This window comes from Dryas octopetala, chromosome 9 (genome assembly GCF_963921425.1).
Source record: "Dryas octopetala chromosome 9, drDryOcto1.1, whole genome shotgun sequence".
Classification (NCBI taxonomy): Eukaryota; Viridiplantae; Streptophyta; class Magnoliopsida; order Rosales; family Rosaceae; genus Dryas; species Dryas octopetala.
Window position 1 is genome coordinate 8,413,904 of NC_141374.1, and position 14,399 is coordinate 8,428,302.

General features: G+C 35.5%; 2 protein-coding genes across 2 annotated transcripts; one reads left to right on the forward strand and one right to left on the reverse strand.

The window, feature by feature from the left end:
* Positions 1 to 1,593: 1,593 nt before the first annotated feature.
* Positions 1,594 to 10,672, forward strand: TCP-1 (T-complex protein 1 alpha subunit). The gene is made up of 17 exons (XM_086256275.1): positions 1,594 to 1,888; positions 2,009 to 2,073; positions 2,340 to 2,429; positions 2,530 to 2,616; positions 2,724 to 2,783; positions 2,932 to 2,982; positions 3,420 to 3,515; positions 3,687 to 3,752; positions 3,887 to 4,104; positions 4,637 to 4,733; positions 5,637 to 5,723; positions 7,325 to 7,459; positions 7,671 to 7,775; positions 9,410 to 9,538; positions 9,632 to 9,735; positions 10,020 to 10,110; positions 10,212 to 10,672. Exons 1-17 carry the CDS (start codon positions 1,816 to 1,818, stop codon positions 10,296 to 10,298), a joined length of 1,641 nt encoding a protein of 546 aa, XP_086112401.1. The 5' UTR covers positions 1,594 to 1,815; the 3' UTR covers positions 10,299 to 10,672.
* A 609-nt stretch (positions 10,673 to 11,281) lies between these two features.
* On the reverse strand, positions 11,282 to 13,305 carry LOC147273675 (receptor like protein 27-like). Its single transcript, XM_086227990.1, has one exon. It carries the CDS (start codon positions 13,235 to 13,237, stop codon positions 11,468 to 11,470), a length of 1,770 nt encoding a protein of 589 aa, XP_086084116.1. The 5' UTR covers positions 13,238 to 13,305; the 3' UTR covers positions 11,282 to 11,467.
* Positions 13,306 to 14,399: the final 1,094 nt, after the last annotated feature.

The window sequence follows — 14,399 nt, forward strand, 5'->3', positions numbered from 1 at the left end:
AATAAAAAAAATTGGATATGAATAGTAGCGTACCTAGAAAATATTGAGTGAGCACTTAAACATCGTACCGTGTTCTTAAAACTAGTATTAAAACTTAAATGCTATATATAAACCATTATAAATATGAAACACTTAAAACTCTGATGCAACTGCTTGACATGCATGAGTGTTGAGTAGTCAAAAATTGGTTTATAAGAAGGTAAAAAAAAAATATTGAGGGAGCGATTAAAGTTGATGTATGGTATTGTGAGCAAAAAGTAGGTTTTCCAAACAATAAACTTTTAAAAGTTAAATAAGAAAGAATAACAATATAAATGCAAATCGCCTTAGAAAAATACATAACTATAATTCATGGAAACGAGCTATATTGGCTTGCCATGTGAATAAAATAAACGTAAAGCGAAAGAGATCAAATAAAAAATCAATTAACACTTACGTGAGCGTGTGTCAAGGTGTTTAGTCCTCAAATAAAATAAAAACACTAAGAAAATATCATCACCACCCCACGTCACCTGCAATCGTCAGCACTTGGCCCCACCCTATCCTTCCCATCTTATTGACGACTCTCAATCAACGCTTGCCAGCCGTGTCCTCTCCCACCGCCAACCACCACCCATTCCCCTATTCTCTATCTATTTTTATATTTCTCCCTCTCTCTTTCTCTTTCTTTCTTTTCTCTCTCTGATTATAATTTGTAAGGTCCATTGACTTTAGGTACCAAATTATAATGTTTTTTCATTTCAACTACTAAAACATTTATGTTATTTCACTTTAGGTACTAAATTTCAGTTTATGTATCAACTTTAAAAAACATGGTTATATTGAACTGTGACTGTCTAACCGTCATACTTTTTTATTGATTTATTGTTTTTTTCAATATTTGCAAGGCTTAAACTTTAATATTTAGTCTTTGGGTTATAGGACTTCATCCCCCAAACCTAAATCAAAAGTATGAAACCCTTAAAAATTTTGATTTTTTATAAATTTTAAATAGTCACAACTGTGACTGTTCGACAATTACAACTGTAACTGTTCGACAGTCACAACTATATAACAAACTGATTTGTTACCTAATCCAAAATGTTTTACTCTAGGTTAGTACCTAAACTAAAAAAAATTAGTGTCTTGCTGCTTTATTAAAAAACTATTGATATTTGGTATTTAATCCTAATTTTTCATAATTTTTATGATAAAGGAGGGCGACCTCCTTTGTAGTAGTTTCTAGTGGGAATGAAAGAGAAAGAAGGAGAGCGACATAAGGGAAAAAGGAGGAGAAAGGGTTGTAGGGATGAAGGGATGAAGGGATGAAGGGATGAAGGGAAGGGATGGGAGGGGAGGGATGTGAATTCGAGTGGAAGTTTTTCCAAAATAAAAGTGGGTTGGGTTGGGGGTTGTGAGAAGAACCCTTTACCCTAGATGTGTAATTGTGTTGGGGCATTGGCTATATCCGGGCCTACGACGAAGCCCATATAGAATGAAAGTCTACGACGGGATTCATTTCTTGGGCTTTTATTCAGCGAAGTGGGCTGTTATCATAACAGATAGAGAAGTGAAACGACGCCGTGGCATCTGAAACCCTTCCCATTTGGCGCAGTATCAAAAGTGGCGCAGTCCGTTTTGAGCTGCTGAAGCGAGGGCTTGAATAGTGTAGTTGTGAACTTTCGAGACTCCGTTCCCAGTAAACATTTTCTACTCCTTCTCATTCTCTCTATTCCTACTTCCCCCAAAATCCGATCTAGGGTTTATCTAGGGTTTCTCTTTCTCTCTCTCTCTCTCTCTCTCTCTCTCTCCCAGTCTCTCTGAAACCAACCGCAAATGGCTCTCTCCGCACAGACCCCCGATATCATGGGGGACCGTCAGTACGGTCAGGACGTTCGCACCCAAAACGGTACTCTCTCTCTCTCTCTCTCACTCTCACTCTATCTATATTTTCATCTGTGGGTTTCATTTTTGGTGTTTACGGAAATGGGTGCTAATTTGTGTGACTTCATTTTGGTGAACAATACAGTGGTTGCCTGTCAAGCTGTTGCCAACATTGTCAAATCCTCACTGGGTCCCGTTGGTCTCGACAAGGTGAGGTTTCAGTTCACATACTACTACTTGTACCACTATAAAATGGGTTGCTCGATGAGTTGTTTTTCTCTATGGAATTCTTTTTTTTTTTTGTTTGTTTTGATTTTTTTGTTTTTTGTAAAGGAGTTGTAAGATGGTGAATTAGTATGCTTAAACTCACCATTGGGGTTGAGTTTTGGCTAATGGGGGCACTGTATATAATACCCTTTTAATTGTATAAAGGGTTTCATCTAATTTACCACTCTGCTTATTGATTGGTCTTTCAGATGCTTGTCGATGATATTGGTGATGTGACAATCACTAATGATGGAGCTACCATACTCAAGATGTTAGAAGTTGAGCACCCTGCTGCCAAGGTGGGTAAAAGTCACTTATTTCTTGCTATGGATGCATTTATATCTCAGACAATGCTTGTTCTTATCAGATACATAATTTAGTGTCTTGTAAGCTGTACAGGTACTTGTGGAGTTGGCTGAGCTTCAAGACCGAGAAGTTGGAGACGGGACAACATCCGTGGTCATTGTAGCTGCAGAGTTGCTTAAGGTATTCTTGTCTGGTTTTTCTTCTCACCTGATATCTTTTTCTAGAAGCTCTCTGATGTTTTAAAGGTTGGTGGCTTGGTAATCTATGGTTTGATTCTAATTTTGTAGAGAGCAAATGATCTAGTAAGGAACAAAATTCACCCAACATCCATAATCAGTGGTTACAGAGTGAGTATTATTTTTGTTTGTTTGTGTTTTAATATTTACGAACTGCATCCAAGTGCTCTTAATGTGAAATGTTTTGTGGCTTATTGCTCGATGCTTTTCAATTGTAAAAGAACCCCTTATGTTTAACCATGTGTCTTGTTGTGTCCAGCTTGCTATGAGGGAAGCATGCAAGTATGTTGAGGAAAAATTAGCTGTGAAGGTAAGGCTCCTTTAGTGGATTCTTCTTTTGAAATTTGTTTAAACTTCATCTCTTTCATGATTATTTATGGGAATAAGTGGCATTTTGGTTGTACAGAATATATGGGACATCATTCTCTTGTGATTTTGTGCATAAACTTATCCTCGGTTTGATTGTTTTATTCTAAATTACCATCCACGATTACATATGAAGATTTTGACAAAATCTTGTGCTTCTCTTGCTTTTAATCTCCTAAAGGTTTGCAAGTATGGTATATGGTGTGGAAAGAAATTGTTAATTTTGGCATTCAATTGAGTCTTACTGAGAAGGTTTATAGGTCATAGTCAAGATAGTTTCCATGCCTTATGCTTTGACATACACACAGATTTTGTGATGAAGTAATATGTTTAATATTCAAAACATTCCTGTTTGATTGATTCTTTTCTTGATTTTACTAGGTTGAAAAGCTTGGGAAAGATTCTCTGGTAAATTGTGCAAAGACAAGCATGTCCTCAAAGTTGATTGGCGGTGACAGTGACTTCTTTGCGAATATGGTATGCTTATGTATTGGATAAGCAGTTTGGAATTTATATTGCCATAGGAATGAGATGTATGAATTAAATTTTTTTCTCAAGGGCCAATATTGCTGGAGCAGAAGAAACCTTTAAACTTCCCTTTTGTACTTGTGTGTTCTGATAATATTTTTATATAATTGGTTTTTCTAGGTTGTAGATGCAGTACAAGCTGTAAAGATGACCAATGCTCGGGGCGAAGTCAAGTACCCAATCAAGGTTGGTACTTGGTAGTTATGTATTCACATGTTCATGATGGTTCCATCACATGCCTATATCTTTCTTTTCTATAATTTTAGCTTTTGTTTGTTATTGCCCAAGTCCTATGCCTTAGTTGCTCTTATATTTTTCAGGGGATTAATGTTTTGAAAGCTCATGGAAAAAGTGCAAGAGATAGCTATCTCTTGAATGGGTATGCACTAAATACAGGTCGTGCTGCACAAGGAATGCCACTCAGAGTATCCCCTGCGAAGATTGCCTGTCTTGACTTTAATCTTCAGAAGACAAAAATGCAAATGGGTGTCCAAGTTTTAGTTAGTGATCCCAGGGAGCTTGAAAAAATTCGCCAAAGGTGATAAGATAATGGACCTCAATTTTTGTTGAGCTTGTATATACCATAATATTACACTCATATATTATGCAGTGAGCTATTTTGTAGTCCCTATCTATAGCAGGCTTGATGGAGGCATGAAATTAGTCATATCTATAATCTAAGTTTTTTACAGTGAGTAGAGGGTACGAACACAGTTTAGCGTGCTGTGGTATAGAATAGAGGATGCTGCTGTGATATTTATGTAATCCTTTCTCCATACTGCTAAAAAGACTTTGTTCAACTGCACTTTCATCAGTGAAATTGATAGACCCATATAGAATTATGGCCCATGCCTGTGGGATTGCAAAGTTGCTATGATGCCTCAAATATAATGGTAACTGCCTCAAATAGATAGGTTTGTGAAATTAAGGATGATACTGTTCATCGCTTCTGCTTGTAAAAGGACTCAATTACTTTTTCCTTGTTGATGTATGGTCAATGTGATAAAAGTTATCAAATAATGCTTTCATGTATATTTGGTATTGTACTGATGACACTTGCGTCTCTACAGAGAAGCTGATATGACGAAAGAACGTATTGAGAAACTTTTGAAAGCTGGAGCAAATGTTGTTCTGACTACAAAGGGGATTGACGACATGGCACTCAAGGCAAGATTCTTTAATGATTTTTTCTCCAACTGCTTTAGCTAAGTGATGGCTGATATTCAATTTTGCAGTTCCAGACCTGTATTGCATTATTACAACTCTTTTATCTTTAAGACTACAGTGTTGTCTGTGTTAGAAGACTCAGAACGCCTGCTCTCTACATAGTTATGCAAGAGTGTCTGACAGACCTCTTGCCTGTGCATATGTGTGGTTGTGTTGGCTTGGTCATACCTACTTTGAGCAGGCTGGAAATTTGTGGCTGGAGACTTCTGGTTAATGTTTTTCTAAATAATATTTGTAGGTTTTCTCTTATTGAAAACTGTGTCACACCTTCTTGAGGATATGTTACTTGTATAATTGTATGGGCTCTGCTTGGGTACTCAACTTTGAGCACCAGCTTTTACTCATCACCAATCACATGAGCCCATAATGGGATCCACCAAGAGAGAGAAGATGGTGGACCCCATCATGGGTTCATGTGATTGGTGATGAGTAGAAGCTTGGTACTCAAAATTGAGTACCCAAGCATTTTTCTAATTGTATTCACTTCAACACCTCTTTAAGACACTCACAGTGAGGATTTCTGTAGTTTAATAGAAAGTGCAAAAGTTTGAGGTTCTGACGTAATCATGTTAGGAAATGCACCAGTGGTTGCAATTCTTATTTTAACTGCTTTATGGTTATTCTGCATACAAAGATCCATTAAGATACATGTGTTTCCCTTTTTACATTGACAGTGTGGGTAAATTCAGAGTCTGTCATGTGGGTTCACTGTTATTACAGTGAACAAAGACTTGCAAATAATCTATTTACAATGAATTTGTGTAATGAATGTTCATCAAATGAACCAAGTACAGTAAGTTCACTTTCATTTCATAAATTTGATATTCTTGATTGTTATTTCAGTATTTTGTGGAGGCTGGGGCTATCGCTGTAAGACGTGTTCAGAAAGAAGATATGCGACATGTTGCTAAGGCTACAGGCGCAACAATGGTAATTTCCTCATGTGCTTCTCTAATAATATAATTATTTCAAATTTCATTTGGGAATTATTTTGTAGTTTAGCCATCAGTTGTGTTCAAGGGAAATAGTTTGTTTTCCAGTATTATTTGTATGTAGGGCTTCCTGAATTTCTTGGAAACTTGTCTGCTTCGTAATTTCTTTCAGATTCTCAGATACTTTTCATGGATTTCTAATGTGTAATGTGATGATCATCATGCCTGTAGACTAAATTATAAACAAGACATGAATATACAAACTCTTCTAAAAAAATAAATAAAAAATGAACCTTTTCCTTCACTCCAAGCATGGAAAACTCCTAATGCCTATATTAATGTAATATTGTAAAACCTAGTGATTTACAATATTTTCTAGTTTTGCTTAGCTACTCTTGTTGTTTGAAAATCAAATTTCTTAGAAAGGAAACTGAACTTGAAAATGACAAAGCTATATGCCACTCGAACAAGGAACTTGTAGCATGGTATATTGCTTTCAACTAATTGTAAGACATCTTGTGTAGATATTTGCTTTGCTTTGTAAGACGTCTTGTGTCAATAGAATGTAGGATGACCTTCGGACTGTATTACAATGAAAATCTGTGAGTTTGTCAAACAGCCCATCTCTTCCATAAATTCTTTATCTTCACTTTGGTTACCAAATTCGAGACCATCTTGATTCTAATCTATCTACTGTACATAGTTTTGCAGTGCAAGACCATATAATGTGTACCTGTTGTCTATGCACTACAGCTACTGCTATTTAGTTCTAATAAAAAAAAAATTTCTGTTTATTGTCATTATATTTTCTTAAATGTCATTCTGTATGTACATTTGTCCCTTCATATCTTTGGCTGCTTTTATACCATTTATTCTGAATGGAAAGGGAGAAATTCTTTTCACTGTGAGTATTTTTGTGTTACCAAGCTGTACCAAACATGAAATCACATGAAAATATTGGCATACGGATTCTAGTAATTTAGAGCCTGTTTGATAATGTGTTTGCTCTTTTTAAAAAATAAAACATTAAAGAGTTGGGAAAGATATGGGAGAAAAGAGTGAAGGATAGATGAGAGGTGGGGAAGAAATGAGGGAGAATATATAAAAATAGAACTAAAAGCTATTTAAATTGGTTTTTAGTTTTATTTTATAAACCCTTCTATATATTTTCTCTTCTCTCTCCCTCGCCTTTATCATGTCTGGTCTCACTTTCCTCCTTCTCTATCTTATTTTTGGGCCCTTAGGTTTGCATTCTGCTATGCAACTTAAGGGACACTAAGCTTGAATCTTGGCTAGGCTCTTGGAAGTGGGTGGAATTACCACTAGGTGTACTCATAGGGACAATTTAGATTTACATTTGACCCATCAGTTAGAGAATGGTTCAAGTTATTTCTCTGATTAGCCAGAATAAGGTGTTGATGATGTTATTTATTCTTCTTTCCAGTGATGATGTTAAATCTGAATTTTTGGTTCTGCTTCTTTCTTCAATCAAGTAGATTCATCTTGTTATTTCTATGTATGTTTTTAGCAATAAACAGTATTGGCCAGTATTAGCATGTTATCTTGTTTATAATTTTCATCCCTTTGTTGGATCTGTAGGTTTCAACTTTTGCTGATATGGAAGGGGAGGAAACATTTGATTCGTCACTTCTTGGATCTGCAGATGAAGTAGTGGAGGAGCGCATTTCTGATGATGATGTAATCTTAATAAAAGGGACCAAAAATAATAGTGCGGTGAGTGATTTAAATTACATTTTATTCAATTTGTCCTGCTTGACTTTGCGGTCTTATTGCTTTAAGTTAAAAAATGTCTGCCTTTATCTATATGACAGGACATTATAAATGTATAACCTTGACCAATCTATCTTAAGTATTAAGATCACATTAATTTTACATTTACTATGATCATATATGGTCTGATTTTTTCTCAATAAACTATTTTCAGGTTTCCTTGGTCCTCAGAGGCGCAAATGACTATATGCTTGATGAGATGGAGAGAGCTCTTCATGATGCTTTATCTATTGTCAAGAGGACCCTAGAATCGAACACGGTAAACTTTGGCACTTCCTTATTGCTTTCTTCAGTATTTTAAATGAGTTGAAGAGCTTGTCTTTTATTGGTGTGCATTGCTTGGTCAGTTGTTTAAGTGCGGTGGTAAATTATTAAATTTGTTTCTTTAATAAGTATTATTGTAGGATATATATGAAAAATAGTTGTGGTTTGAGTTTTGGTGTTGTTTTGCTTAAACATATTATCAATTCTTTATCAGTTACTGGAAGGCAGATGCTTTTGTTCCTTTCCTCTTATAGTTGTGGTTGGTTGTTTTAAATGTGTTGGTAAATTTTTGGATTTGTTTTCTTAACTATCACTGCATGAATTTGTGAAATATAGTTGAGTTTGAGTTTTGTGTTGTTTTGCTCAAACATGTTGGCAATTCTTTATCAGTAATGGGAAGGCAGATGCTCTTATTAAAAAAAAAAAAAAAGTAATGGGAAGGCAGATGCTTATTTTCCCTTCCTCCCTTTTACTTGGGCTTGTCCATAACCTAACAGATAACAATTTCTCTTTGATAACAATTAGTTGTGGTTGGTTGTTTTAAATGTGTTGGTAAATTTTTGGATTTGTTTTTTTAACTATCACTGCACGAATTTGTGAAATATAGTTGAGTTTGAGTTTTGTGTTGTTTTGCTCAAACATGTTGGCAATTCTTTATCAGTAATGGGAAGGCAGATGCTCTTGTTAAAAAAAAAAAAAAAAAAAAAAAAGTAATGGGAAGGCAGATGCTTATTTCCCCTTCCTCCCTTTTACTTGGGCTTTTCCATAACCTAACAGATAACAATTTCTCTTTGATGCATTAAATGATAAGGAAAGGATCAGAATCATTTTTAAATATACTAACTTCTAAACTAAATCGGCTTATCCACTATTTTCCATTAATCAGGTCTTGTCATTACTGAGAATGAATTCTGCATGCTAATTGTTTATCGAAAGAAATAATTCTAGACTCTAATCTGATTTCAGTAAATTATTCTCCTGAATAGCAGTTATGTACAATTTAGCCATCACCTAGTATCTTGGATTAGCTGTTGCTTCTGGTTGCTTTTATGAAAATTCAAATTTGGAAAACTGATGGTGAATGGAAGCAGCTTGAGCTTGTATCTATAGTATATGGGTTAGAAAATCAAATTTTTGGGAGTATGAAAGAACATTTTTGTTATTTGGCTGCATTGAGTTTGATTCATGTCTATGCATGTTGAGCCCATTTGATCATTAAACAAAATAGATATCGGGATATTGAGTCTAAATATTGTTAAGTGATGATATTTTTGTTATTATAAATACATATAGGCTTAGTTTGTGGAGTAAAACACCGATGGTTTTCTTATCAATTGAATGGGTAATTTGGTGCAACTCTCACATGGTCCTTGACAGCGTTACTTGCTGAGCTTGTCTTGCGGCATCTAATGGATTACTATGGCTGTTTATTTGATTTATATTTTAATAGAATTCTGTTAGTATTTTTCATATATCCTTTTCAATCATGTGCATGAGAACTTGAAATGTATAATATTAATGGAAAGAAAAAGAAAAAAGGAATATTTCACTATCAAGGTTGGTGTCATGGTTTCATTTTGATTTCAATGTTATTTATATACCTAATTCATTGTTATATTGACAATACAGGTGGTAGCGGGTGGAGGTGCAGTTGAGTCTGCATTGTCTGTGTATTTGGAGTACCTTGCTACAACATTAGGATCTCGTGAGCAGTTGGCAATTGCAGAGTTTGCTGAGGCTTTGTTAATTATACCAAAGGTTCTAAATTTCTCGGCGCATGTTGTATCTCTCTTGTCTTCTGCTATTGCCCTCTGTTCATACCGTTGATATTGTGACTTTTATTTGGTGTAGGTGCTAGCTGTCAATGCTGCCAAGGATTCTACCGAGTTAGTTGCAAAACTCCGGGCCTATCACCACACAGCACAAACTAAGGCTGATAAGAAGCATTTGTCTAGGTATTCTGATTACTGTCATGGAAAATTTTGCCTACTTTTCCTTTTTGTTTTTCTGGGAGAAGAGCTAACATGAGTGGCAGTCTGGATTGGACCAATGGGCTTCTTTTTATTTCCATCCTCCTCTTTGTTTATGTGTCTGTATATTTAATTTTTTATGGCATTTTGATTATACTTGAAAATAGGCAATAGGCTTAACTTGTATGCCAATATGATAATAATACAACTGAAATTATTCTATACCTTGGATGCATACTTATCTTTTGCTTGCTCTAAAACTATTGCAGCATGGGCTTAGACTTATTAAAGGGAACCGTCCGTAACAACTTAGAAGCCGGAGTCATTGAGCCTGCAATGAGTAAAGTGAAGATAATTCAGGTAGAAATCATACAGAATACTAATTCAGTAATTAATTTAGGATTGTCTTGTTTAATAACAGCCTTGTGATGTTTGTTTACCTGAAATTTTTTGTTCGACAGTTTGCAACTGAAGCAGCTATAACAATTCTGCGAATTGATGACATGATCAGGCTAGTCAAAGATGAAAGTCAGAATGATCAGGATTAAGGTGCCACTTGACCTTTTCCTTTGCTTTTTGTGTTCAAAGTAGAAGGTGTGGGAAGTGAATCTGTTCCAAAGAGGACTTTATGGTTTCATATTTGTTCCCTGCAAATCTGCAATGAAGAGGATTTTGTTCATGTTGTTTTGTTTAGGAATTGGTTACATACATTTCTTTTCAGTAATATGGTTTTCTAAAGGCTGTTAGATTAGGTGTGAGATGAGAAGGAGTTTATTAACCGATGATGGTTTCCCTCTTTTCACTCAAGCTGGATATGTTTTGTATGATTGACGACTACATGTTTGTAATGGCTATTTGGGGAACAGAATATGAAACCTTTTATTGTAGTGAAATTAGCGTGGTCCCTGGCCACATTTTCTTACGTTTTCTTATTAAAAGATTTTGGTCAACAAAAGCTTTGATGAATATTTTTTTTTCTGTTGCTAATATCTTGAGAATTGAATCAGGGTTGAATTGTGATGGTCTAATATACTTTTAAATATATATCCTGATAAAAATATAATAAATAGATATATTAGTTTGTTTATTTTATATAAAATACAAAATTTGAATTTATAATGTAAAATGAGTATGATGCATCTTTTTTATTTTGTAATAAAAAAAAACAATGAAATTACAGCTAGAGTTTTAAATCAATGCAATAGACATACAAGGCTAACTGCTCTCTTAGCTACAAGTGAACCGTTATGGAATTTATGGTCTCATTGTTTGGGAAATTTAGCAACAAATGCTTAGATTTTCCGTGTGCCCTTGTTCTTGCAATGGGATTTTGGGTGGGTTTGTCATTCCATTTCTTTATGGGGTACTTTTGGAAGGAAACTTCCTGATTCATATGATTATACTGGTGGTAAAAAAGGTAAAATGCAGCAGCAATGCAAGAGGATTCAACAAAATTTTGGCTTCAACATTTCAATATATAATGCCTTGGACATCGCCTATGTGGGAAAGAAAAATTGGAAATTTTATAATGCAGTGTGATGGAAGGATAGATCAAACATTCAAGACAGAGTCAAAGACAACCTAACAGCTACACACATAACACCTCATACCTCATGCCCACAATTCATTATAGATATTTCGATATTGGCCTTGAATGCCCTAAGACAACCTAACAGCTACACACATAAAGTAGAAGCATAAACATTGATTTAAATAACTAGGTTCTGTGTCCCCTCCTTCTCCTTGTGCCTCTTGGCTGCCTCCTCCTGCTAAATGTCTTTACAAACCATGCATGTTTCTTGGTTGTGAAAATGTTCCCAGTAACCACTCGAACTACTAGCCCACTAACAACTCCTGGAACAACCACGTACCAATCTAATTCAAATTGAAACCCAGAGTCTTGATCTTCACCAAAGAGTGGAGGCAGTGGCGTTGAGGTATCAGAATCTTCACATTTCTTTGATAGAAGTTCACCACACAAACCCGAGTTTCCTTGGTATGAATCGTCTTGGAACGTATCAAATTGTTGCCCATGTGGGATAGGACCCCAAAGATGGTTATGGGATACATTAAAATACGCAAGGAAATTGAGTTGCGCTAAAGTACTGGGGATCTTACCTGAGAGCTGGTTTTGGGAGAGATCCAACGATTCAAGAACAGTTAAGTTCCCAAAAGATGAGGGGATGGGACCAGTGAGAGTGTTTTTGGAAAGGTTAAGCAAATGAAGGCCTCTTAGATTCCCAATGGCACCTGCTGGAATCTCTCCTTCAAATCTGTTACTTGAGAGATCTATGAAACTGAGATGATAAGGAGTCTTCAAATATTTCAACTCAACACCTTTGCAGGAAAGTATCATCGAGTAATCATAATGGTACAACAAATTTAGGTAGACCAAAGTGTCCTGGAAATATATTTGCTCAACTTCATCAGCAGATTTCATGCAATTCCAGTTCTCCAAGTAGTTAGAGGGCAACATACTTGAAAAGTCATTGTTGGATAAATCAATGATGCACAACTTGGGGAACTCATGGTTAGTTGCAGGCTTCCCAACCATGCCATGAAATTCATTAGATCGCAAAATGAGAATCCTTAGTACTGGAAGTGCCCCTAACCAAGATGGGAAGATGTCACTGATCTGATTGTTTCCAAAATTAAGAAACTCTAACTGAGTGCAATTGGCCATTGTTCTTGGTAGCTTCCCCTGCAACCGATTGTAGCTTAAATCAACCATTTTCAAACTATTTCCATCTGGACATATTGGAGGAATGTCACCGTGAAACAAATTGTTCCGCAGTTTCAATATTTCAAAACCACTGAAGTTCCCAAAACAGTGTGGAAGCATGCCACTCAGCTTGTTGTTGGACAAATCAAGAAGTTTTAGGTGATTGAAGTTGCAGAACGATGGTGGAATTTCTCCAGTATAATCATTGTTTGGAACGGAATAAAATTTAATTGATGGCGCTGGAATTGGCAGTGATCCTTGAAACCTGTTAGACCCGAGCTCTAGATGGACTAGATTCTGCCATGGAAGAATGAGTACTGGACCATCATTTTCCTCAAATCCTGTTAAAAAGTTGTGAGTGAGGTTGAGGAACAACAAAGTTTCTCTTGTTGAGTTCCACACCCATTTTGGAATTTTTCCATGAATGTTGTTGTCAGATAGGTCCAGCTGGCTCAGCTTACTATTATTTTTTAAGAACTCTGGAAAAACTTTCAAGTTGCATGAACCCAACTCTAGAATTTCAAACTTTGGGGCAGTAGCAGCACTCAAACTGGTTTTCGGATGCAGAGACAACTTGTTGAACGATAATCGGAGTGTCGTTAACTTTTCGAGCTTGGAAAACTTATCTAACTCAACTAATCCACTCAGGTTATTTGAGCGTAGGTCAAGATACTCAAGATCTTTAAGTTGGAAAAGTGAGCTAGGAATTGGTCCATTCAAATTGTTAGACTGGAACTTTAGATTGGTTAACTGGGTCGACTTCATAAAAAACCAAGATGGGATTTGGCCAGTTATTTGATTATAGCCCAAGCTTAACAATGAAAGTTGAGTCAGGTTGGCCACAAAACTTGGAAATATTTTTGAGTCAGTTATTTGATTATAGTCAAACACAAACATAATATTTTTTTGTTGATTTATTTGAAGGTTGATGTTCTTGCCAGTATAATGACCAAGTTGAAGTTGGAAAATTAATGCTTGAGGTGTCTTCACATCCACGTAATATATGGTCAAGTTGCGTGCCCTTACTCCTACCTCCCAGTATAATGACATTTCCTAGCTAGTTGAAGTTGGAAAATTAATGTTTGAGGTGCCCTCACATCCAGGTAATCTATGATCAAGTTGCGTGCCTTACTCCTCCCAGTATAATGACATTTCCTAGTTGAAGTTGGAAAATTAATGCTTGAAGTGGTACCTTATGCAAGAAGGATTAATTAGAGCCCTAGACCAGTCGACCATCTCTCTCTATTCATTCTACTCTATGAAAATTTTTGGATATAACCGATATACCGTCATGTGGTGTAACCAATCTAACGTGTAAAGATATTGTTGAACGACATGTTTATATTTATATGGTATAATATAAATAACATTCACTCATATTATAACACATAGCTAAGGCTAGGGGGAAAACCTACAATTTATTTATTTAGTTTGTTAATTTGATTCTAATTTGGGTCTTCAATGATTTTTTTTTTTTTTTTTTATGTGGTTAATTTAATTTAATATATAGTTTTTTTCTTTGATTTAATTGATGACTATTTGATGAAATTCATAGGTTCAATCATGTTTTTAATAATTTGGATAACTTTTAGATTGAAATAATTTTGATGAATATTGTTTCTTCAGAGTTTTTCGCCTAAGGGTACAAGTTATGCTTGGAATTATCTTAAAGGAAATTTAAAAGAGCTTTTTATGATTTCTTGACCTCCGAATTATACTGTTATGCGACACCTGCACTTGGTTTAGCAAGCATTTGGTGACGTGCAATACATGTGGCCACTCGACTTTAAACATGTGGTGAACCTGCTCTGACACTATGAAGGAAATTAGAACATTTAACCCAAAATCAATTAGCAATAGAAGGAGAGTCCAAAGACCCTTATAAGTACTTACAAATACTATAATTTTTCAATGTGGAACAACATAC

Coding starts and splice junctions, on each gene's coding strand:
- LOC147273675 (XM_086227990.1), bottom strand. CDS start 13,237: ATGAAGTCGACCCAGTTAACCAATCTAAAGTTCCAGTCTAACAATTTG.
- TCP-1 (XM_086256275.1), top strand. CDS start 1,816: ATGGCTCTCTCCGCACAGACCCCCGATATCATGGGGGACCGTCAGTAC. Junction 7,776..9,409: donor GGACCCTAGAATCGAACACG/GTAAACTTTGGC, acceptor TTGACAATACAG/GTGGTAGCGGGTGGAGGTGC. Junction 9,736..10,019: donor GATAAGAAGCATTTGTCTAG/GTATTCTGATTA, acceptor AAACTATTGCAG/CATGGGCTTAGACTTATTAA.